The sequence below is a fragment of the Plecotus auritus genome (genome assembly GCF_963455305.1).
Source record: "Plecotus auritus genome assembly, chromosome: 9".
In the NCBI taxonomy this organism is placed as follows: Eukaryota; Metazoa; Chordata; class Mammalia; order Chiroptera; family Vespertilionidae; genus Plecotus; species Plecotus auritus.
The window spans coordinates 102,279,047-102,304,476 of NC_137783.1; the positions used below are offsets into that span (position 1 = coordinate 102,279,047).

The 25,430-nt window shown below is 36.4% G+C and overlaps 1 protein-coding gene across 5 annotated transcripts; it reads right to left on the bottom strand.

The window, feature by feature from the left end:
* Nucleotides 1-25,110, bottom strand: PCF11 (PCF11 cleavage and polyadenylation factor subunit). 5 transcript variants are annotated; one of them, XM_080688647.1, is made up of 16 exons: nucleotides 24,606-25,110; nucleotides 20,828-20,953; nucleotides 18,290-18,478; nucleotides 17,740-17,934; nucleotides 15,830-16,944; nucleotides 15,262-15,442; nucleotides 15,066-15,156; nucleotides 12,593-14,154; nucleotides 9,223-9,322; nucleotides 6,646-6,765; nucleotides 6,038-6,143; nucleotides 4,242-4,425; nucleotides 2,721-2,876; nucleotides 2,240-2,332; nucleotides 1,732-1,767; nucleotides 1-1,109 (listed from the first exon to the last, which is right to left on the bottom strand). In XM_080688647.1, the coding sequence occupies exons 1-16, from the start codon at nucleotides 24,795-24,797 to the stop codon at nucleotides 894-896; spliced, it is 4,662 nt and encodes a 1,553-aa protein (XP_080544773.1). In that variant the 5' UTR covers nucleotides 24,798-25,110; the 3' UTR covers nucleotides 1-893. The 5 variants fall into 5 exon arrangements, with proteins under 5 accessions (XP_080544773.1, XP_080544770.1, XP_080544772.1 ...); XM_080688644.1 differs by having other exon boundaries at nucleotides 14,673-15,156; XM_080688648.1 differs by having other exon boundaries at nucleotides 7-1,109; nucleotides 6,038-6,140.
* Between the last annotated feature and the right edge of the window lie 320 nt (nucleotides 25,111-25,430).

Consider the following 25,430-nt stretch of genomic DNA (forward strand, 5'->3'; position numbering starts at 1 on the left):
CAAGTTTCTTCATTCTATTTATTACATGTATGAATATTAACATCTCATGGTATCCATCTAATTCAGTCAAAACCAACAAATGAAAAAGGTTAACCATGTTTCAAATGAACATTCTTACAGACTCCCCTGTAACTTAAAATAGAAATATGTCCACTGCATAAAATTGACAAATTTGAAAAATGTCATTAAAAAAAAAGTCACCTTTAGTACTTAAATATATTCGTTAATTATTTGATGGCATCAATGTCCAAGTTAAAGAATAAAAGTTGCTTCATTAGATACTTTTCAAAAATGGACATCTGGATGGTTCTCTATAGCTGGAGATATATATATATATATATATGCATAAATGTCCTATTGTTTCTAAAATTTTTTCAAATCTGGCTTTCCTATTTGAGAAAAGTCCTGCAGTGCTCTCTCACAACCCCCCTTTGAAGGATAAAACTTAGACTTTGCTTTAATCATGAGAACTAACAGAAAAAAATCTTATGTTGAGGTTGCTGTTTAATTCCATTTTCACCCAATAAAAAGTACAGAAACACTGTCTTTATTTGATGGTGTGCATAAATATTACACTCCATGGGTAGCAAAAATATTTTTTATTTATAATTTACAGTTTCACAAGTGAAAATCGTACATTTTTACATATACAATTTCATTTTGTTAAATTTGCACACATCTACAGAACTTTCACACAACAAGCACCTGAAACTGTGCAGGCAGTAGGATATGCAAATACTAAAATGTATTTATTAACCAAATGATAGCTGAAGGCCCTGCCTCAGCTAGACAATTTATATAGATAGGTCTATATATACATAAAAAAATTCTTCACCTTCTAGATCCAAACAGCAGCTTTTTTAAAAAAGAAAAACATACCTTTCTCATTTTATTTAAACTGACTCAACTGTATCATTTTCTGTTTTAATTTCAGTGGGTGTTGCTATGCTCTCCTCTGTACAAGCTGGTGGGGTATCAATTTGTTCTTCCTTAACTTTGGGACTTTCACAGGGTTCCTGCAATTCATTTTTGACAATGTTCAACATAATGTTCAAAGGGTTTTCAACTGGTGTCTTGCTGGGAGATGGTGTACAATCAAATGAAGATGTCTACAAAATAAAAAACCTTATATAAGTACTGATTACACTTCAAAAGTATATTAAATGAGTTTTATAGGACACTTATATGGGCAAAGAAACATACATAATACCACATGCAACTGAAATATCTGCTTCCCCACAAAACAAGACTACTAAAAAGCCTAATCTTTTGATGGCCTACATATATCTACAAAACTGCCTCTCTGAACCCATGAAATATTTGAAAAGCAGTATGTTTTGTTCCATTGTTTGGATTAAAAAAGTGGTCACTATAAAAAAAATGTTTGCATTTCTAAGGGAAACACATTGATATCTTTTTCAGATTTCATGTGTGACCATTTAAAAAGTATTCCTGTATGATATGGTTGAGTGAAGTATGTAAGAAAAAAGCTGTAAATGCTACCCCATAATTCTAGAAACCCATTCCTATTCATGATCCTTCAAATCTTCCAGTTTTCCTCACATTTCTCGGACTAGTGTTCTAGTAAAAGACATCATCATGATTGAAGTGAATGGAATGCAAGGAATAAAGAAATTTAAATCAGATTCTAACAATATAAGATTAAAATAGCAATAATGTTCTATGCAAAAATAACAATGTAAATGAGAACAGTAACCAAAAAGAACTTACATTTTGATAATCTTCATAACATGATGGATGATAAATCTGAAGCAAAAAGAAAAAAAGTAAGTAGATATTCACATGTATATTCATTTCTAATGGCTATTCTAGTAAGATTTTCTTTTCTAATTTAAACCAGAAGATAACTATGTTTGGAAAATCAATTGTTTATCTCTTTAAAGTTGGCTTTCTGCATTTAAATAGATAACATGGTATGCTTTCAAGGCAGTAACAGCTTTAATGAAATAGAAATTTAGAATACGAAGTGTGGTTAGGCAGAAAGACTCACTAGATTCAGAAGACCTAGTCCTAGGTTTATCATTAACTAGTTTTGCAACCTCTTATATAAATGAGTCTAGAACCAGACTGCTAAGATACCTTTCAACTCAAACACTGACTAAATTCCAGTACCTCCGAAATATCCTTTTTTATTAAAAACAAAAACATTTCTCTTTCAAAGTGGTGAGCTACCTTTACAAAAAAATTTTAAAGCTTCCTATAAAGAACTGAACATTACCTTTCCATCGACTCTAATGGCATTCTTTAAATGCCACTCCTCCTCCTCTTCATCCCAGTATTGTTCAAATTGTTCTTGACAGATTTCACAACTCTAAAATGGAGTAATATAAAATGAAATGTACTAACAGAACACATTAAGTAAAAATATATAAACATTAAGTGGAAGAAGAATTTGAGTTTTCTGAACGTTTAAACAACGTTTGACATAATACAGATACAAAGTTCTAAGAATTTTGCATTCTTCTATGGAAAAAAAGCAAACATTTCACTGCTATTGGTCACTGATAGATATTACGTAAATAACTACAGTTATACTCTGTGATTTGACTTGGGGTTATAAAACCCCAAGTCAAATCACAGAGTACAACTGAAGAGTAAAGCTTACACAAAATCTTAGTATCACTGAAAGAGTGATGTAAATAAATATGTTTAAGTGAGCGACATGACCAGAGGTAGAAAATGTAACATTCTTTTCTTACCTCCACTGCTCCAGCTGGCCCTGCAGGTACACTTTGGAACTCTTTTTCTTTAGCAGCTTCCTGAGTTTTGAGCACAACTTCTTCATGCACCTTTTCAAAAAACTGGCTCTTTGCACGTTCTTCCAAATCAGCTATTTCCTCAAATTCTATCCAATCCTTAAAAGGAGTTGATTTAAAAGAAGAATATTTTCATTTGTTCCTAAACTTTTACTGCATATCTTCATTATAATGCCACTTAAAGGTATGGGTACCTTCTTCTTCTACAATATACCTTAATATTATTTAAAATTATGCGTTCTCTTCCAACATTTGTTTTAAAAGAGTCAAAATAAGTAAGTAAATAAAATTATGTATTCTCTTTGAGCCCCATAACTAATAGACAACATAAAGCCACTAATTACACTTAGGACCTTAATATTTTCCACTGCCTCTAGACTTACAACTACTAAATTTAAACAAGATAAATTTTATGTACAATTTAAAAAAAAATCAGTCACAGCAACTTGGAATTTTAGGCCTAGAAGAAATCTGTGTTCCACTCTAATTTCAACAACAACAAAAAATACATACTGTTCAAATTTCTTTTCTTTAAAAAACCTTTTATATTCTAGGGGTCAAATATTATTCAAAACATTCACAAGTTAGATCCCAGCAATTATTTAAACCAAGCATGTCAAACTCGCAGCCCACGTGGCCCAAAATGAGTATTTTTGCGGCCCAGCCAATATAATAGTATGTAAGAAATGTTTTAATAAAAATTTCGTAACTTAATTTTTACAATATCCTGTTATACATAATTATTAATAACGAACTACAATGTTCACTGACTGATTTCTATAATCGTGTTGCATTCATTTCCCTTACGTGCTGGCGCACCATTTCTCTCCACTAATACTAGCAGCGAATATCTTAGCAGCCAATAGCCATGTCATTAGTCTTTGGACTGACTTGTTTGGTGTGCGCAACAGGAAATATTTCACTTTCAGAGAACAAGAAAAATAGGTTTATTTGCGTTATGCTTATTAATTCGTGCAATTCTTCAGTGTCTGGTAAGTTAATGTTCAAGAAAAAATACTAATTTTTAGTAAAAATGTTTTATTATTTTATGTTAACGATTACTCATTATTTCAGCCCTTTGTATTCAGCATGTCTCTATCGAAATAAACCTACGTTTCTATGAAAATTGAAGCTTTTGTTTTTTTGCGACCAACATAAACTTAAACCTTGTTTATTTGGCCCATGTTAGCCTTTGAGTTTGACATGCTTGATTTAAATTAATATACTTTTAGAATGATAGAATTTAAAAGTTGACAGTTCAGGGGTTCAGGAAGAGACTGGACAAAAATCATACACCTATGGATGAGGACAGTGCGGGGGAGGTAAGGGCAGAAGGTGGGGTGGGAACCGGGAGGAGGGGAGCTATGGGGGAAAAAGAAACAATTGTAATAATCTGAATAAAGATTTTAAAAAATAAATAAAAAAAATAAAAGCTGACAGTTCAGAGACATATGGATTACTTACTGTTAAACTGTAGTACCAACGTCTATGAGTGACTTTTCTGCTAACATCTTTTTCAGTTCTATTTTGCCGATAATGCCAGTCCAAGTGATCTGCATATACATCTGTCTGTGATGTTGTAAACCTCATTCCACAAGAGTAACACTGAATACCAGTGTACAGTCGATTTATAACACTATCATAACGCCTGTTTCGAAAAAAAAAGAATCTTTAGTTTTTAATGGACTTTAAAAAAGACAATTACAAATATTATCATTTTCTATTATTTTAATAATGCTGATGCCATTATTATGTCACAAAATAATGTTACTGACACTCTTTCCTTAACTTGGGTGAATATGCAACATGGAATCTATCCCATTATTGACAGACCTGGCCTAATTGCTTATTTCCTTTTGGCTAAAAATGGAATGACCATGTGCTAACTAATAGAGCAATAGTTGGCCTGTTCTTAGACTAGTGTCAGTATCAAGGCGGACACAGCAAGCAGACATGGCAGAATAATTAAGAGTTCACCTCTTCAGATTTTTGAAGTTCTCAATAACTCAACTGCCCCACCCTGGTCTAAAAGAATACTGGAAGAGGTACAGAAGCACTAATTGTATGGATTACTAAAAAGAAAAATTATAAGACTAATGGGAAACTAAGATCAGCAATAATCATTTTTTAAAATTCTAGGTTCCCTACTTTAATTGAAATTGTATACAGAGCAAGTAAATCCACAAACAGGGCAGTTAGGAATGCCAAATAATTTTTTAAATAGCAGAATAAAGCAAAGGACAATACACTAGTACTTTGTATACCAGCAAACAAAATAAATAGTGTCATAATATTAATAGTGAATTATTTCATAAAAAATGGTTATATAACTATATAAGAAAATTGATAAAACAGTAAAAGAACTAGCTAAATCTCCACTTTCAGAAAGTCAAAAGGCTTCTAAACATGATAAATCAAGCAATATGATCAATCACCCCTGAAAATCTATAATTTTATTAACCAATATCACTCCAATAAAATTTCAATTTTTAAGAAAAAAACGTGATAAATCAGAAAAATTAGGGTGGGGCAAAAGTAGGTTTAGAGTTGTTTGGATGGAAAGTAATACAATAATTCACTAAAAATAATACAAGTTTGTGTACTCATAACTGTAAACCTCTATTTTTGCCCCACCGTGCGTGCATGATTCTTGTAAGAAAATAAGAGAAATATTAGGAACCACAGAATTTAAATGTTCTTTTATAACTAATATATAGGCAATAGAAAATTATAAAAAGATTTGCACCAAAGGTTAAGAGTGGTTATCAGTAAAGTGGGAATTGTAGGTCATTTTATTTTCTTAATTTGTATTTTCTAATTCCCCTCAATGAGTATTACTTATAAAGGGAAAATAGATTTTAAAAAAATTTTTTAATACTAGAGTACAAAAATTTAATCCTCTTAGCCCCAAAAGCATAATATCAATGAAGAAAAAATAAGAATTAAGATAAAATAGATGAGTCATTATTAATACCTAATATTTACACCACCTGTATTTGTTACACCAAACACAGATATGACAAAATAGAAATTTGGGGGAAGCCTTGGGCCTAAATATTTGTGCAAACATATTTTAAAAGGGGATTTAAAAACAGGCTTCCTTAAATTTATATTGTGTATTTTACAAATTTAAAAAAAAGAAAACAGGCTTCCTAGATTTCAAAAGGGGCATATGAGGGATAAAATTAATAGCACTAATAATAATGTCCACTGTTAATAAAGTCATTGCCCTTTTTATATTAGAAAATTAGATTACATACTGTTTTAATTCTTCAATTGTAAAATTGGTAAGATCTGGAACATCTTGATCTTCATTTTGATCTTCCTCCTCTTCAGTGGGAGGCTGAGCAGCAACTTCATTAACTTCTTCAATTAAAAAGAAATATACCAATTTCTCAATACCATTCTTCCACGTATTTTTTTATAGGGGAATACTATAGTGTTATAAGCAATAGAGAACCCCATATTGTCTATTCAGCGCTTCTAAACTTATATTTATTTACTGGCCAAAATATTTATCACTTATTTTGATAAGTGATATTAGGTTTGACCTTGTAAAAGTCAATCTTCACAAAATTTTACTTCAGCAATATTCAAATTATTTGTAAAAAAACTACATTAACATTGAATAGTAAAAAGTCTGTACATTATCTATAGAAATGTTAATAAATTAAAATAATGTTCACTAAATTTAAAAATAATTTTATTATAAACCAATTCTTTTAGATTTCCAAAAAATAAAGAGTATACCCTAAAAATTCAATGATTGTAAATAAGAACTTTTATAACTTACATTATATAATATTATGTCATACACCTGTATAACTTAATGGAGCTCTGTAGAGATGAAGCATGGAAACACACTTACGTGTTGTAGCTGAATCAGGCTGGGACAATTTCAGAATTCCTGTTTTTAGCAGTTTTGAAAATAATTCATTTACATCCACCTGACTGAGGTGATTATCAGGATATGCCTTAGGAAGGGCTCCTTTAAAAAAATAACAGTCTCAAAATGAAAGAAGAACTTAAAGATATAAATTATACTAAACATGAAAAGTTTTCTTGATTTCTTGAAGATGTCCTATCAACAATAAATTTTATAAACTCTTGTTAAGGATGACTATAAATTAATTACATCAAAAGCTCCTAAAATGAACTTTACATTTAGGTAAGTAAATCATCACCTCTTAAAAATATACTCTAGGAAAAATACTAAAAAAAACACAGATACTTTATACTCATACTCCCTTCTAGGCAATGCAGCCCATCACTACAAACCACTTCTATTTCCAACTATCTAAAATTTCTTATTCGTCGTCATCTAACTATACTGAGGGGTAGGGGGGAATACCCAAAGCCCAAGTGGAAGTACTCCTCAGCCTCCACCCCCATGACTACCCAGGGGAACTAATGCAGGAAGATGAACCATGTGGCTCCAAGTATACCTGCCTCTCTGACCTTTACTGAATTACTGCACTTGCAAAGCAGTTCAAACTATTGCTAAATAGGGGTGAGGATTATCAAAACTTCAATAATTGAGATAACAATTATCTCTTTAAGCTCACTGGTGAGGAATCAATTCACAATTACATATTTTGTTAAGCAGTAATCTAATTATGATTCTTTCACTCAACTACAAAAGTATTATTTCAATGTATTTGTATGTCACTGCATCTCACTACACATCTAGAAAATGTTATGGATCACTAAAAATTCCTTCTTGAGAAGAAATTCAATTTGCATCCACAATACACATAATCCCTGCTCTTAACCACTGCATACTCTTCCACTTAGCACAATGCCTTGGACACAGTAGACTAATGTCTATTGAAATTAAATGTCTGAATACATGAATGAATAAATCAACCCTGAGATCAATTACAATAGCCTTTCACACATTACTTTAACATTTACCTTTCATTAGAATTATTTGTCTTAGTCCTAACTAGCTATTTACAGGTCTTCAGATGGCAAAGTTTAGTGATCAAAAACATGAACTATGAAAAAAACAAAAACCTGAACTATGGAACCAGACTGATGGGATTCTAACTAGAAATCCCACATTTTAGTGTGTGACATGATCAAGTTGCTTATCTGTACCTATGTTTCCTTTACTTATGAAAGGGTAATAATAATTGTTCCTAGATTGCTATGAGGACTAAATGAATTCATAATTTTAACGCACTATGTATAGGTTTATTTTTGTTTTTAAATTTGCAGTTTTGCACACTAACCTCCATGCAACAAATCCTCTACTCAAAAAGAAAAACTAAATTCTAAAGTAAAATACATTTGAATGTATATAATGTACTTAAGTTACAAAATACTTTTGCATATATGATCTCATTGATTATCTTATAAAAAAAATTTTCAGGCAAATACTGACTTTTATCATATTCTCTCTAGAGAGGAAGAAAATGAAGCCCAGAGAGGATTTTTGCTAATAACCTGCCTATTCAGAAATAAGAGTGAAAATACTAAGGCTGGTCTTCTGACTTTAGATTCCAAATTCTTTCCTTCCCTTCCATTACAATGACACCAAAAAACATTAATTAACCTAAATCAAACTAGAAATTAAAAACAAAAAACTTTCAAATTAATTGAGTGAATTCCTTATGATGATACTGTTTAAGAACTAATGCATAAGCCAGAACTTGGCTAGGACTTCCCTAGTTACTTCAAATGATTTGGACAATTCCCTAACCTTGTAAACTGAATAGTACCATGTTAAAGCATGTTTCTGAAGATTCAAAAATAAAACAGCCTGGCTGGTGTTGCTCAGTGTTTGAGCATCAACCTATGAACCAGGAGGTCACAGTCGTGGGCTCCATCCCCAGTAGGGGGCATGCAGGTGGCAGCCGATCAATGATTCTCTCATCATTGATTTTTCTGATTTTTCTATCTCTCTCCTTTCCTCTCTGAAATCAATAAAAATATATTTTAAAAAACAAAATTCATTTTTAAAGCCCTTGTGTCCAATATGTTATTATACCCATAACGATATTGTTATGCTTCACCCCAGACTAACAAAGATGCTTATCAGTGTACTTGGCTAGGGAAACACAGTTTTTTTCTACTCTTTTAACATGTTGGGTATAATTATAATTTGAGTGCCCATAATCAACTTTATAAGGCAATATAATATCCCTAGTATTTACTTAAAGTTTATTGAATCATCACACATATACATAAAATATCAAATGAGATTTCTGAGGTTTGTCATTTATCACTTTAACATAGGTATCACATTCCTCCCCCACCTTCCAGCTTCCAATAGGTTTCATGCCTCCCATTTTAAATGAGCTACTAGTCCTCAATAATCATCTCTAGTTGTAAATAGGATCAATGTGAACACATCAACAATGTAAACAAACTCAGTAGCTATTCAACAAGACAATAATTATTCGCCTTTTGAAAAACACAAAGGTCAGCAGCAAGTACATACCTGAAGGATTTTGAACAAATGCTCCAGGATTTTGTGGATGAACTGGTAAAAATTGTTGTCCCTGGCCAAATGGTACTGGCTGAGCAACACCAGTCAGAACCTTTAAAAGAAACATTGGTTTTGAGAACATCTGTTCCATATTTTAAGTAAAATTTTAACATATTTATCACATCACGAGGCCTGGTTTCTATAATAATAAATATTTACGAGTGTAACCTGACTGGGTCACTTCACTTCTAAGCTTTCTACAAAAAAAAGGAACAATAATACCTTACCAAATCTGTTCTATAAAATTATAAAGAACTGAGAATGGATGTGAAGCTTCTTTGAAAAGTTGAAAACACCATGAAAATATCAGGTCATCAACAACTAGCTGTGTGACCTTATACAAGTTACTTTACTTGATCGCGCTTTCTCTTATTTTACAAATAGAAGAACTGACATCCAGAGATGTGACCTATACATAGTCATAATGGCTAGAGTTAGCAACAAAAATGAGACCAGAACGCCTGACCTGATCACAGGTATCAAACGTCAGTTTTAATTAGCAATTGAACTCTTTTGTGATCATCTTGCTTGGCCATAATACTTTGGGTTACAAAGTAGATTGTAAAAGACATCAAGGGAATGTTAAAAAAATGAAAAAGTCATGAAACTATTGTGCAGGCATACAAATACTATATTTGTAGTTCAGAATGAGGTAGGACTTCTACATGCTTCCGCCATGTAAATAATTATCCATTCATAAGCCTTGTTCAGTATCCATGTGAACTTTCAGTGGTATGTATATGTAATAAAACCCAATTCAGTTTAATGTACCAAGCAAGACTCAGTCAAATCCCACTCCTAAATATGTCAATAACAGTATCATTTTTTAAAGAACATACAATAGAGTAAATCTGTGCAGAACAATTGTTTTTTCAAATTACTGGATATCAACAGAAGATTGCTTTCTATCAATAACCAGAGGCCCAGTGCACAAAATTCGCACATGCGCATGTGTGTGTGTGTGTGTGTGTGTGTGTGTGTGTGTGTGTGTGTGTCCCTCAGCCCAGCCTGCACCCACTCCAATCTGGGATCCCTCGAGGGATGTCCAACTGCCAATTTAGGCCCAATCCCATGTATTTTAAAAATAATGCTTATAATATGATTTTAAAAATCTTTTTGTTTTACATTTTCTTCCATGCAATGTTACTACTAGTGTAACATGATTTTGTCCTAGTGTCAGCAAGTGCAAAAGAATACCAACAAGTGATAAAATGAATATATTTGGGCGGGAAGTCACAGGTTTGCTGTGTTGATATTAATATCAAATATTTCTATTTGACTGGAATGACTAGGAAAATGCTGCAAAGTAGGAGAGGAAGAAAAATATTCATAGGCTGTAAAAGCATGGACAATTTGATTTTCTTACTAAGGAAGTTCTTAAAGAGCAATCTAAAAAACAAGATCTAGCCCAGCCGGTGTGGCTCAGGGGTTGAGTGTCAACCTATGAACCAAGAGATCACAGTTCGATTCCCGGTCAAGGCATATGCCCAGGTTGCAGGCTCAATCCTGATCCCCAGTGTGGGATGTGCAGGAGGCAGTCAATCAATGATTCTCTCTCATCATTGATGTTTCTCCCTCTCTAGCCCTCTTCCTTCCTCTCTGAAATCAATAAAAAATAAAACGTAAGATCTCTGGTTAGTTTAAAGCTTATCAAGGCTCACAGTTCTACAATGTAGCAGAGATCTATTAAACACCCTCACAATTGTAATACTTTACTAGCTTTGTAGCCTAAAGCAAACAAACAAAAACATTATGGGGAAGCTATCCAGGTATGAAGGCAAGAAGTATAAGGGACATATCTATACTTCACAGCATGATTTTGCTATGAACCTACAAGTACTCTAAATAGTCCACTTTAAAAAAAAAAAAGTGTAGCCCTAGCCCAGCAGTGGGCAAACTACGGCCCGCGGGTCGGATCCGATCTGGCCCGTTTGGCTGTTCTATCCAGCCGGCGGAGCCGAAAGAGCGGAGGGTTCTCTTGCTCTCCCCTCCACTCCTTAACCAGCAGCAGTGTTAACATGGCAACGTCGGGAAACACGGCCGCAGCTCCTTCTTCTGAGTGGGCGGATTTATATCCGCCCATTCAGTAGAAGGAACAACCTCTCAATCTTCCAGAGGCTCCTTGTAATGCCCGTGGACGCGTCCCCCGACATCACCCTGGGAATGCGTACACACGTTATCCTGGTGATGTAGGGAGACACGCCCCTGGAGAGCACAGTATCAGAGCATTAGCTAAAAAGGAGACCAACAACACTGTTCCCACTGAAGTTGATGTTTTAAAGACCAAAAACCTTTCAACCCAGTCTACATTGCCATCTACATCTACGTCCCGGGCATAATTTGGAAGTTGCACTAAAGAAAATGTTTAATTTACTGTTTACACATTTTGTTCTTTTCTATTTGTTTTAAATTACTTTATTATATTTAAGTTTAATTTGAAAGGCTTTTGTACCTTTCCTTTGTTAGGCAATTTTTGCCTTTGCCATCTTCAATATAAGGTATGTTATTGTGCTATGATTCCTCCATTTTTTGAAGTTTCAAATTATAATAGTGTTTACATTCTTCTTGTTAAAATGTTTGAAATGAATAAAACTATTGAAATAAAAAAAAAAAAGACCGCACCCTTTTATGTAATGATGTTTACTTTGAATTTATATTAGTTCACACAAACACTCCATCCATGCTTTTGTTCTGGCCCTCTGGTCCAGTTTAAGAACCCATGGTGGCCCTCGAGTCAAAAAGTTTGCCCACCCCTGCCCTAGCCTGTTTGGCTCAGTGGATAGAGCGCCAACCTGCAAACTGAAAGGTCCCAGGTTCGATTCCGGTGAAGGGCACATGCCTGGGTTGTGGGCTTGATCCCCAGTGGGGACTTGCAGGAGGCAGCCAATCAATGATTCTCATCATGGATGTTTTTTTCTCTCTCTCTCTCTACCCCCTCTTCCTTCCTCTCTGAAATCAATACATTTTTTTTTAAATAAAAAGTGTGAATGTGTGTGCATGCATTGTGTGTGTGTGTGTGTGTGAGTGTGTGTGTGTGAGAGAGAGAGAGAGAGAGAGAGAGAGAGAGAGAGAGAGAGAGAGAGAGAGAGAGAGAGATTTCTCTAGTTACTGGAATAGCCAAAGTCAATTTTTGATTGAAATTGCAAATTTTAGACCTAAGACACTCTTCCCACTTCCCTAGCATGTGGGGTTTTTGAAGTACATTAAAAACTTTCCAATCTATGAACTTGTCTCCTGAAGACCTTCCTCAAACCCTAAAAACATTAAAAATGGTTCATATCTCCACACAACTTAATTTTAGAATACAACACAACAGACTTACCTGTTGAGATGCCTGAATGTTTCCTACTGTTATTGGACCGGGTAAATTGCCAAAGTTTCCAAATTGAGAACTTTGAAGATTCTTTTCATCAAAATAGTGTCCAGAAGCTCTGCTAAGAGGATTTGAGAAACTCTGGTTTCCAGGGCCATGTGGTCCATTAAAATTTGGTCCTTGAGGTGAATCAAATATTTGTTCATGTCTTTGGAATTGCAGTCCTTGGGATGGGGCATTAAAAGCATTGCCAGGCGGGTCATTATATGGGCCAGTCTGATTGAAAGAAACGGATTCAAGCCTTTGTGAAGGATGATTGTCAAATCGTGCGCCTTGAAGACCAAGGGGAATATCAAACCTTGATGCTTGCTGGTGTTGTGGACCATCAAATCTTTGAGGAACACCATCAAATCTTGGTTGAACCTGCTGTCCAGGTGGTCCATCAAATCTCTGTGGGCCTGGTTGACCAGTTCTTTCAAATCTAGGACCTGGTTGACCATGTAATCCATCAAATCTTGGTAAGAGTGATGGCTGACCTGGCTGCCCATCAAACCTTAAAGCATGACAACCTTCAAATCTTGGACCACCTTGACCCAGAGGCCCTTCAATTCTCAGTCCACCTCCTGGTACAGGACCCTCAAACCTCATTCCACCTCCTTGTTGGACTAAAGGTCCCTCAAACCTGATCCCAACCCCTGGTTGACCATGTGGACCCTCAAACCTAAGGTTCCCACCGAGTTGATTATGTTGTCCTTCAAACCTCAGACCAGCTACTGACTGACCATGGGGGCCCTCAAACCTCATTCCAACTCCCTGCTGTAGCAAAGGGCCCTCAAATCTGATCCCACCTGCTGGCTGACCATGAGGTCCATCAAACCTAATTGCCGCTCCTGATGGACCATGACCCCCCTCAAATCTAAGTCCACTTACAGGCTGACCTCGGGGATTATCAAATCTAAGTCCACCCACAGGCTGACCATGAGGTCCCTCAAACCTCAGACCTCCCACAGGTTGACCCCGATGTCCCTCAAACCTGAGCCCACCCACAGGCTGGCCACCTGGTCCTTCAAATCGTAGACCACCTGCAGATCCCTCAAACCTCAGACCAGGGGAACCTTCAAATCGAAAACCACCTCCGCCTGCTTGACCAATTGGCCCCTCAAACCTCAGAGGTGTCCCTACTGGTCCTGGAGGACCTTCAAATCTCAAAGGACACCCGCCTCCTAGTTGACCTTGTGGTCCTTCAAATCTCAAAGGGCCACCTCCCCCCATTTGTCCAGGTGACCCATCAAATCGAAGAGAACCTGGTGCAGGAGGTCCATCAATTCTAGGGCTTAATTTATTAGGTCCTTCAAAAATCATCTTGGTTGGGCCATCTCTTGTTACTGATGGCCTACTAGGTCCATCAAATAATGGTCTGTCTTCAGCTAATGCTGTAAGTCGCTGATTTGTATCGAGGCCGGCAAATCGTGATGCTGGGCTATCTACAAATGGTTTATCTGAATCTTCATATCTAGGTCGCTTAAGTGGAAAACGATCATTGAATGGTGACCTCTGCTCTTCTCGTACACCTTTTAAAAAGAAAATAAATTATTTTCCTTGAATCTGAATTTATATAAAATTATCTTCAAATCTTATGTAAATGTTTATCCAAAAATATCCATAACTATCTCACTTCATTACAGGGGAGGGAAAAGACACCATCAAAACAGCCTTTGGTAAAATGATGCCCTCTAGAGTCAGACACACCAGGATTTAAAAAATCCCCATTCTGTCAACTTACCAATTATTTTTTTTAAAGCAAGTTATTTAACTTGTCTGGTCTTATTTCCTATCTGTAAAATGGGGATAATATATATTTCACTGGGTTGTTGTAAGGGTTAAATCAGATTACATATATAAAGAACCTAGTAAAATACCTGACATATAGTTGGTTTTATAAATATTAACTCCCTTCCCTCTGAGGGAAAAACAAATTGAAACAAAAAAAGGTAGTCTGAACAGTCACAAAAAAAACCATCCCCACTTAGCTGTTCATTTTCCCTTCACTGCTGTGATTCAATAGGCATAATCTGATTTAACTTTCTACCTTTAGCAGAGACTTGCTCGTCATGTCTTCTCCGGCCCTCATGGGGTGAAAGATTCTCAGCATAAGAACGACTCCCAGATATAGGAGAAAGACGTCTTGCTCTTTCACTAAATTGTTCTTTTCTGTCAAACTGTGCTCCACTATTCCTACTTGCATGTTTACTTTTGGATGGCTCACATTCTATTCCAGACAACAAGGCATCAGTCAAAGGGTAGTCAAAAATATCAGGATCTAAGAGATCAAGTCTTGGAAATGAATGCTGAACCTGTGTCCTTTTCAGTTTTGCTTTATGTTCATAGTAGGTTAATTCAGCATCAGATAAGAGAGGTTTCTTTTTTAATCCACCTTTATTTTCTTCTGAAGGACTATCGCGTACATTGCATCTATGTTTACCTTCTTGATACTGAAATAGCTGTCGAATTTGATGCACAACAACAAGGAACTCATCCTGTGTAATTTCACCAGATGCTAAACGTTCACTCGTCTGCATGGGATGATAAAAAGAAATCAAGTATTTTAAATATAAAAAGTACTTACAAAAAAACTTAAGACAAGAACAATATTGATTACATGGGATCATGGTAACTACCTTTTGAAGTAATTCTCTTTTGCTTGCAAGAGTTAACTCTTTAGGAATCTGAAGATTGGCATCTACACTTAATCGATGCTGTTGCTTTGGGGCTCGAGGTGACAAGATTCCTTTAGTGCTTGACCAGCTTTCCCTATGCCTTAGATGAGGAGATTTATTATGGTCATCACCTTGTTGTAAGCTGAAACCATAAAAGCAGTATGTTACTTCATAAAATTTAAATACTCAGGACCATATTTAAGAATCCTTTTCAAAGCCTCTGGTTAAAATAATTATATGTAATCATAAAAGTTAATTAAAAGCACAAGATCTTAAGTCAGGAAAATCAGATAAATTCTAATTCTTTCATGTCCTGGGTATGCAGCCTTAGATAAACCTTTCTAAACTTCACTTTCCTAATCTGTAAAATAGAAGTAATAATGATATTTAACCCATGATGTCGTAAGAATTAAGTGAAAAAATAAAGCAACAATTACAGCACCCCATGAACATTATCCAATTTTTAAGTTAACACTGTACTTTAAAATGCACATATTATTTCACTTGATTTAAAATGTGAACATCCTACCTTTTATTTTCTTCCCAACCAGATTTCCATCTTTTGTTAGACTTAGAACTTGACCAATTTTCTACATTCTCCTTTGGTTCGGTGCCTGACTTTGTAGAATGCTGACTTGTAGTTTCTTGTGGTCGTTCCTCTTCAGTCTTCTTTATTCGCCTTGGATCTCGAACATCCTGTTTAGTACTTCTCTTAGCATTTCTCTCTTCCCTGGAAGGTGGCATAAAGTCTTCCATATGTGACTGCTTACATCCAGATTGGCGAATCTTTCCAGCTTTGGCTGTCGAGGTTGGAGACATACTCCTTTGCCTTCGTTTGGGTGACCGCCTATCTCTTCTCTTAGGAGAATGTATAATCGGTGACCGAGACTTGGGTGATCTCGATCTTGATCGCTTTCTAGTACTTGATCTCCCTGGTTTTGTTCCCTGTTTTTCTGAGTCTTCCGTTATATCTTGTTTTTGTACTATGCCATTAACGATTTTATTTCGACTTCCAACCAGTCTATGTTCAGATGATTTCATATGCTCATCTTTATCTTTTTTTTCTGAAGTTTTTCTTTTCTCTTTTATGTCATCATCTTTGCTATCAGTCTTATCTTGAAGATGTTTTTTTAATCTTGGATCTCTCTTACTCAAATCAGACACCCTTGGGCATTCAGATTCTTGATTTTTCAAGTCTTTTGTGTGAGAGAATTTGTTTTTCAAAGGTGATGGTGATTTAGATTTAGATTTAGATTTAGAATCTAACTGGTCAAGTTCTTTCTTGGTTATTTTTTCACTTGATTTACTTTTTTCTTGTTTGGATGAGTTTAGTTTTTCAGAAGGTATAGTTTTACTTGTCTTAATATCAGATTGGTTTAATGTGTTCATTAGGAATTCTTTTCTGTGACTTTGATCTTTTCCATGAGAAGAATGCTGACTCATCCTATTAAGACGGGGATCCCGGTTTGTTGCTTTCAAGTCCTGAATTTGTAAGGATGGACCTGGACGGCTTTTTTCAGGTTGCAAAGGAATCTGATGGGGAGTTTTAACTGCCATAGGGGGAATCTGTGAAACATGTAATTTGGATGGTGCAGATCCAGGACCTAAGTTGGATGTCTCCTGCTGAACACTAAGAGAAACTGCCTGAAATACAATACAAAGTAAATGTTTATGTTAATACTGTAAAACATCAAATTATCTATCAAGAAATTGAAACCTAGAATATGCTTTATTCAATACATTTACTCAATACTGTTTTTACACTGAATACTTCTAATGTTTAAGTGGAGATTAAAGTGAAAAGAGAAAGTTCATATACTTATGTGGCCTGTTATTTCTTACTAGTCCTTTACTTTGGGGTTTTATAATATAATCTCTAGGTAGAATGAAAAAAGTGGCACTAATAATAAACATACAAAACTCTGCCTTCTTGAACCTCCTCACTCTCAAACAAACTTAAGTGCCAAGTAAAATAACTTTGTATAAGGTCATTCATGCATATGAACATGTAATCTTCCTAGAGTCATTAATTTTGTGGTGTCTTTTCTTTTGTCTCCTTCTATGAACCTGACTTCTGCTCATGAAGCACAAGCTCATAAAAGATTCAAGACTCTGCAAAAACATTCGCCACACCACACCAACCATATTGGGACTGATACTAAATCTACATGATTTAATTGTTAACAAAACTAAGGTGTTATCTTCAAAGATAGCAATCCAATAGAAAAGTACTTGAGAAGAAAATAGTGTAGTTTATACTCGCGTTTTACAATAAGGATATAAAAATTTGCTCTAACAAATACACCATAATTTGTGAAATAAAAGTGGGAAAAGACACTATTAATAAAAGTAACGTTAAGAGAATTCAAACATAAAATAATTACTTCTCTATCAGAAGACATGATTGAAATATTTAAAATGTAGATTTCCTGTACTTACCAGTTGTGCTTTAGCTTGCTCTAGTTCAAGCTCCAGCTTTTTCTGCTGAAGTTCTAATAACTGTTTTTGTTTTGCAAGTAACTGCTGCCTTATTAGTTGTTCTTGGGTAAGATTCTTTTGTATATCAGGAACAATTGGAGGAGTGGAGATGCTAGGGGAACTGACCACTGTGCCAGGTGTTGAAGGCTCTTCAGGCTATAAGAGAAAATTATTTGTTAAAAAACTACGTATCACAGCTAAAAAGGAAGTTAAGAGGGAACTGAAAATTATGAGTTTATCTCTTAATAAATACCATCCATAATTTTAAATGGCCAATCATGTTTAAAAACACACAGAAAACTTTTCAGGAATTTAAAATCAAAATAAGTATATTATGTAATACCTAAACATGAATATATGTTTACATGTACTGTGAACCTGAAGAGAAAAAAAATTTTAAACTGTTTCAAACACAGGTTATTTTTGATATTTCTTTCTGGCAAGAAATTTTAGAGAAGTCAAAATTTGACAGTTAAAAATATTAGCTATACACCATTCATGTAAAACTTACCGATTTATTTAAAAATTTAGGATTCACATGGATGCTAGATGTATTCACATTGGGGGGTAGAGGTTTAATAGGCCAAGCAGGATCTAACGAATTGACTCTGACATCCAGGGCATAAAGTTTCTTCAATGGGAATATCTCATCCCATGTGGAACGTAATTTAAATAAACTTTTTCTAGTATTTTCATCCACCTAGAACAACAGAACAATTCTATGGCTTGTTAAGTCACTATAGAATGTTTTAAATATTAAGTATAAAGCTATTATCAGTCTCTTCTTCTTCACATATAGCACCCATACTGCTCATTCATAAATATATGTACAACAGTAAAAATTTATTCAAGATATAGTTTACAAATGTTAAAGAAATTTCTCTCTCAAAAAAAAAAATCAGAAAAATTAAAGTTGTCATCATCTAGCCTTCATGAAAGCAAACCACTAGGCATCTTTCTACTTTTAAAAGTACAATTCTACAGGAAGTTTGGCTTTGAGATTACTGAGACAAAGAACTACTATATGCAGATAGAGCCCACAGATGCTCATGTGCTTCAGAAAAACCTCAAAGTCCCTTATGGCCAGAATGCAGATGTGGAAAAAAACTTATAGACTTTCTTGCACTTACTTGCTTGTAGCCAAATAAAAGAGGCCTATTGAAAAAAAAAAAGTGCAAAATGTTTCCAAATTTTAGGTCTTAAAATAGCATTCCTAATGTTATTCTTACTCTGGACAAAACATAAGACCATAAAATTAGGAAACAGTTTATTACCTGATGGCTTAAATTTCTTAAATTATTTACATGGTAGTATAAAGTTAAAATTAAGACAGAACTATCTCACTAATACATCTTCTGCAATACAATATGGTTTCATACCTCAGAATAAACTATTTGTGGTGTGGAAGGCACCTTAATAAAATTCAAAATCTTACCCACTGATGAGCTTTAGTTTTATAACTTAACTGCTCATGCTTATGATGGGCATAACTATTTTTTAAATTAGCCATCACAGAAACCTTGTACTTAGGAAAACTGAATTATTTAACTTCAGGATAATAAAGCCTTGACTATATTCAAGTCTTCAGATAATAATTATATTTACTACAAGGTCATTTTCATCAACTGTTAAGGTCTTAAGGCCCAGTTAGATTCAGTAAAGGTATTCTATCAAACACCCAAATGAATTTGAACATATTAAAACTGAAGCCAAGTTGGTTTAGCTCCCCAACTTCTACAATGCAGTTAACTTCTCCTTAAGTCCATAGGCTCAGGTAGCAGTATTTAGCAAAGGTCTACAATTACTATTAACAAGCTCCTTAACACAATCTGAAATATAGCTTTCCAAATTTCTTCTGCATGTACTTACTTAGCAGTATTTCTTTTCTCTAGAAATTTAAAGGAGAAAAAATTGCTCAAGTAGCAACTACATTTTCTGTTCTAACAAACAAATAAAATCTGATACTGAATAGTTCAAAATAATCCCAATTCTCCTAGTCCAGTGGTCGGCAAACTCATTAGTCAACAGAGCCAAATATCAACAATACAATGATTGAAATTTCTTTTGAGAGCCAAATTTTTTAAGCTTAAACTTCTTCTAACGCCACTTCTTCAAAATAGACTCGCCCAGGCCGTGGTATTTTGTAAAGAGCCACACTCAAGGAGCCAAAGAGCCGCATGTGGCTCGCGAGCCAGTTTGCCCACCACGGTCCTAGTCTGACAACTTTTAAGTTTTCTCCAAACACAAGTACTTCTAAATATAAGAACTACCAATTTTTTGTTAGGAAACAATCTCTAAACCTAATTATCTTATAAATGCCCTTTTACTAAATTTGAAAGATAAAGCCTGACAGGACGGTAATTACTTCAGCAAATCCCTTGGTCTCAACATAGTAACTGTATTTACCAAACTATCAGATACAATGTTATTGAAGGAATGTACAATCTCTAGGTCTAGAACTAATCAACCTTTCTTCTGAACACTAAAGAGGTTAAAAAGTATTTCCAATATAACCTAAGGCAATTAACTGGTCCACTATTCACACATACCTAGAACATTCATATAAAATATACTTGACCTAATAACAAGAGGAAACAAAAAAAAAAATCACAAAAGTTTCAGGAATCAATGGTAGGTTGAGACACACTGGTAGATTACACTTTTTTTTTCCAGATAGGAATAGCCAACAACCTAACACCAGAAATGTAAACAATGAAATTTGAAATGCTCTTGATAGCTTCAGATCTTTTTGCCCATCTAAAATCAAAGTCATCTAGGGGAGAAAATGGGGGACACATCTGTAATACCCTCAGCAAAAATAAATTTAAATATAAAAATAAAAGCAAAGTCATCTAATCTTTGGGTATTGTAAAATTCCTAGAGTCTGAGTTAAAAATCTAACATAAAACACTAACTTTAGCATGGTACTTGGTAAATGTCCAAGAGAATAAATATTTCACCACCCAAGAAAACCCAACACAAAGGCAAGTATTTATTTAATCAGGAACACATTTTTTTAAAATTCAAATGTTTCTAAATGCATATATACCTTTTCAAACACACAAATAAATGTTGCAACTAGATTTTTAGTAAAGGCAGTGAGATACTCTCGTCCAACGTTTTTCACGATAGAATCCATAAGGTACATAACAGGAAGCTTCTCTGAGGAAGGAGCCTGAATAAAAAGAAACTGATAAGTTTAGTATAATGAATTGCCACCAAATACTTTTAAAAGTGAATTTTTAAACATACAATACAGACCTCTATTTTTGTTGATAATTTAAAATTAACGTTTATGAAACATTTGTGGTCAATCAAGTAGTCATTTCTTACAGTGATCTTTAGCTGAGCATACAAAATAAGCTCAAAATCACCATTAAGAAAACCTTAATCTCTAGTATACTCATTTAATGCTTAATAAAATTTCAGGTTCATATGATAAAGACCTGGTTTAAGTGACCAAAAAGTAGGGGGGAGATATTTTCTGCAATCCAAGTATAATGTGACCCACATTAAATTATAATGGTGTACCTAGACTAAATGAAGTTTTCAAACTTCTTGCAGAAACCCTAATTTCCGTAAGCATATTTTATATGTTAAAGTCTATGAAGCTTTTGTTACCTGTAAAATCATTAGGATTATTTCTCTATAATCCAATGTACAAAGAAATCAAGTATACTTCACTTATGAAGTTAATGGCAAAAAAAACACCACTTTTAAACTTGCAGGAAGGTGCAAGTTGTTACTGATACAAGAAAAACTGGATGGAGCGGCCGCTGAGTCATGTAAGTCAGGTTGAACTTGACTCTGGAAACCAGGATTTGTCCTGAAGATTTTCTTCACAGCATGGACTCTCCGTCGAAATTATTTTTCCTCTGACATGCACAAACCAGAGGTTCTAAATTTGTGCAGAGCCAGTGTGGTGATGCGGATACAGGTGGCCCTTTCCAAAGCAAACAAATGTTGCCCCAGTCCAACTGGAATGTCTACCCATCACTGGCTTTTAGAAGGCACAGCAAGTTTCCAGAAAGCATCAGCAGGTTCACAGACTTGCTGAGGAGCATTAAGACACACCATATAAACTAAGTGTTAAATCCGACTCCACAGGAGCAACCATGATTAAAAAAAAAAATTATCCCCATTTACCCATCCCCCGTGTATAGGAATCTTAACCCTGAACAACACCCATAGCTACCTGTAGCTAGGGTAGGCTCACAGTTCTGCAGTACACAATTCCACCGTATTTCACAAAACCAATTGCCCATAGAAGTGTGTAGAAGTGCTCTTGCTTCCGATAACCTTTACTACAACCAAAGTTGACTAAGGAAACCTTTGAATAACCTTGTTTGAAAAATTTCTTTTCCGGTACTTCTAATAAAAGGGTTCACAAGGCCACTGCATGTGGGTAAATTAAGAATCAACATGTCAAATGCTTTATTGCTGTGTCTTTATCTTACCATGTCATGTTTTACACCATTTTAGTCATTGTGATCCTTATGAAAACAACAGGCTCTCTATAAAACCAAAATCTGTTCAGTAGGCTAATTTTTTATTGTACAAGTGAATCCTATATGTAATATTTTTCGCTACTGTCTCATGGGAGGAGTCAAATTAAGTGTGAATCCTTAAGTTTAGCAATGCTGAGATGCTAGAAAATAAGGACACAAACATCCACCTCCAGAAACACAAAACCAAGCCAGTTTGCTACCAAATGACAGAAAATCCCTCCCCTCACCCTCAACCCCAACCCTGATTAAGGTATTTCCCCAAAGTGACTTTTACATCTTTTCCTCAATCTGGCTTTACAAAAATAATCAGGAAATGTGTGCCAAAATTTTTTTAGCTGTCTTTTATCAGCAAATAGTCCATCTATTTTCACCACTCTGTGTAGCCATACACAAATACAAGTTTTAATGTGACCCTATATTCAGCATTTACTTTTCACTTCTCGAAGATCTTCAGGATCCATAAAACCCAGCAAGAAACTTGAGTGACAACCTGAGCTACTAAATATTAGGCTCTGTGGAATATTAGTAATCCCCCCAAATACTAGGTATTTAGATTTTAAAAATCAATGTTATTTTTAAAAAATGCAAGTGGTTTCATTTTTTTAAAAAGGCATTCAATGTCAAGTTAAGCCTTCAACAAGGCAAAAATTAAGTTTTCATGTCCAACATGTTTGTGGTATCAACAAAAAGGATGTTGAGTATGAGGAATGCTTCCTTTTTAAATCTCATACTTTAAAAAAAGAACAATAGCTGTTTGACACCAACATTCACAGGAAAAGGAGAATGAAGGCTTATATTTTAGCTGCCAGACTGAGCATGACAAACTTGTTGGGCCCTTAAAAAAAAAAAACCCACAAAAAACCTTACTTTTTATCCTTTTTAAATTAAGGTATGAAAGGACCACCTGAAACCGTGTATCTTGTGAATGGATTTACCCAAGAGTGGATGGAACCTAAAGAATGAACCCAAGTCACTTAAAGACTTTTGTTTAAAACACACAACCACGTAGATAAAAATAAGTCTTGGAAGCAGATTCTACACCTTACAAAGGTAAATAAAAAAGACAAATACATATTTTATATGTTTTATTCACAAATTTTATAATACCAATCACACATTTCAAAACCATTTATTAGTCAGACCACTCAGTTTTACACTAGACAGAAACCGCCTCTAAACAATATATTTGGTGGTTGTTGTTAAAGTGGCCTTTTAAAAGGGGTTCACTCTGCTAAAAGGAGGCTCATCCTGATCATTTCAATCACTAACAACTAGAAAAAAAAAAACTAAACCATAAGTACAAGCTTGAAGAACTTAAAACGTAGTGCTGGGAAACTATTAGAACTCATTATGATAACCAAGTTGAACAGTAACTTTAAGTGACATATCACTCCCACATGAATGCACAGAAGAGGAGGACTACAGGGAAATATAGGGTGGCAGAGGACCACTTCTGTCAAGGGGTGAAGAAAAAGCACGTCTCCACTATCAGGGAAGGGAGGAAAAAAGAGAAAAGGAAGAGGAGGGACTGAACTTTTCAAAAAAACTACAAGTACTTGTTACCCAATGGGCCAGTTCTCCACCTACAGGTTGGATAAACCTCCTTCCCCCACCCATACCCCACCCTCAACCCCAATTTCCCATTTGGGGGGACAAATAAAGCACTCCGAGAGGAGAATGGAAGTTCTATCTAGCCGCCCCCACCCCAAAACGGGGCTGACGGGTGTGAGCAGCTGCCTGGCTGGCAGGGAATGGATTCTTCTCTCTTCCCTTTTGCATCATGTGCTTTGCAGGCGCCATGTTGGGCTCCGAACAAGCGGCTGCTCCACTCGGGGCCAATGCCCTATGCCCACCCCCCGACAGCTCGCTCCCAGGTCCCCCTTCACCTCCTTCCAACCCACACAGCACAGATTACCCAAAAGGGTTCTGGGAGAGGGGGGGAAGGGGGGGAGAACCACTCCCCACCTTCCCAGGGGCTTAAAATGCTTTTAACTCTTAACTTCCCCGCACCACAAACTGCCTTCAAGTCTCCCCCCTCCCCAAAGGGCTCTATTCAAAGCGTGTGTCGGGCTCTACAATGCGGTGGCCTAGATAGGGAGCTGGTAAGCGGAAGTGGGACTCCACCCTTCACCCGCCCCACTCCCTCCCCGCAAGAGAGGCCCACGCTCGAAGCCTGGGCCCAAGACCGAGCCAGAGTTGGAGGGGGGAGGGTTGGAGAGGAACGCTGTCCCCCTTTGGATGGAAGCGAGACCTGGGATGAGGCTGACACTAAAATCAGGGAGTATTAGAAGAATAGGAGGCTGCGGGGTGTATAAAAACCTTGGCGGTTTGGGCCTCGATGAGAGAGACGATCTCCTTGGCGAAGGGCAGGTTCTCCTCGGCTAGAATGGTCAGCATATTGATGTGCGGTTTGCTATTGAAGGTCAGGTCTTCGAGGGATGACTGATAATCCCGACAGGCGTCCTCCCGGGCCCCCGCGGTACCGGCCTCGGCCGGCGTCGGCTCTGACATTGCGCCGCGGCCCCCCTCCGAGGTCCGCCGCCGCCGAAGCTGAAGCCGCTCTCGACACCCCGCCTCCCTTCCGACTGCGCTTCCTCTCCCCGCTCTCTCGCGGCTCCGGCCTCACCACATGCTGACCGCGGAGGGGGGTTGGGGGACGACACGGGGGGGACCTCGGGTACGCAATGCCGCCCTCTCACGGGTGATCTCCGTCCACTTCCAGCCGCCTCAGGAGCCTCTTTCTCCACAGGCACAAAATGGCGCCGGCGCTGGCGGCTCCAGCTCCGAAAATGTCTGTGTTCCCAACCGCTGCGTCGTGCGAAATGAGCTAGGGGAGGGGAAATGTGCGGTAAATGGGCGGAGCCGTTTGGTAAGAACGAATGTGATAGGCTAGTTGTAGTGACGTCACAAGCCCCGCCTCCGCTCTTCCGCAGAACGTCCGGGCACCGTCCGGGCACCGTCCGCTCGCCGCCCGGACCCGGGCTTTCGCAACACTTCAGGCTCAGAGATGTGGTGGAAAAGACGGGCCCGCTCATTGGCCAGTTCGTAAGGGACTGTCCGGTCATTTGTTACCATAACAACCCATTCTGGGAGGCCGGGAGGCCTGGGGAGGCTGTTCCCGAGGCCCAACCCAACCGTTTAAGG

Bases quoted from the DNA above. Each gene is read 5' to 3' on its own strand.
- PCF11 (XM_080688644.1), bottom strand. From the start codon at position 24,797: ATGTCAGAGCCGACGCCGGCCGAGGCCGGTACCGCGGGGGCCCGGGAG. The intron at 9,323-12,592 runs GTAAGTCTGTTG...TTTCTTTTAAAG, and splicing joins ACATTCAGGCATCTCAACAG to GTTCTGACTGGTGTTGCTCA. The intron at 4,426-6,037 runs GTATGTAATCTA...TTTTCGAAACAG, and splicing joins ACAATTGAAGAATTAAAACA to GCGTTATGATAGTGTTATAA.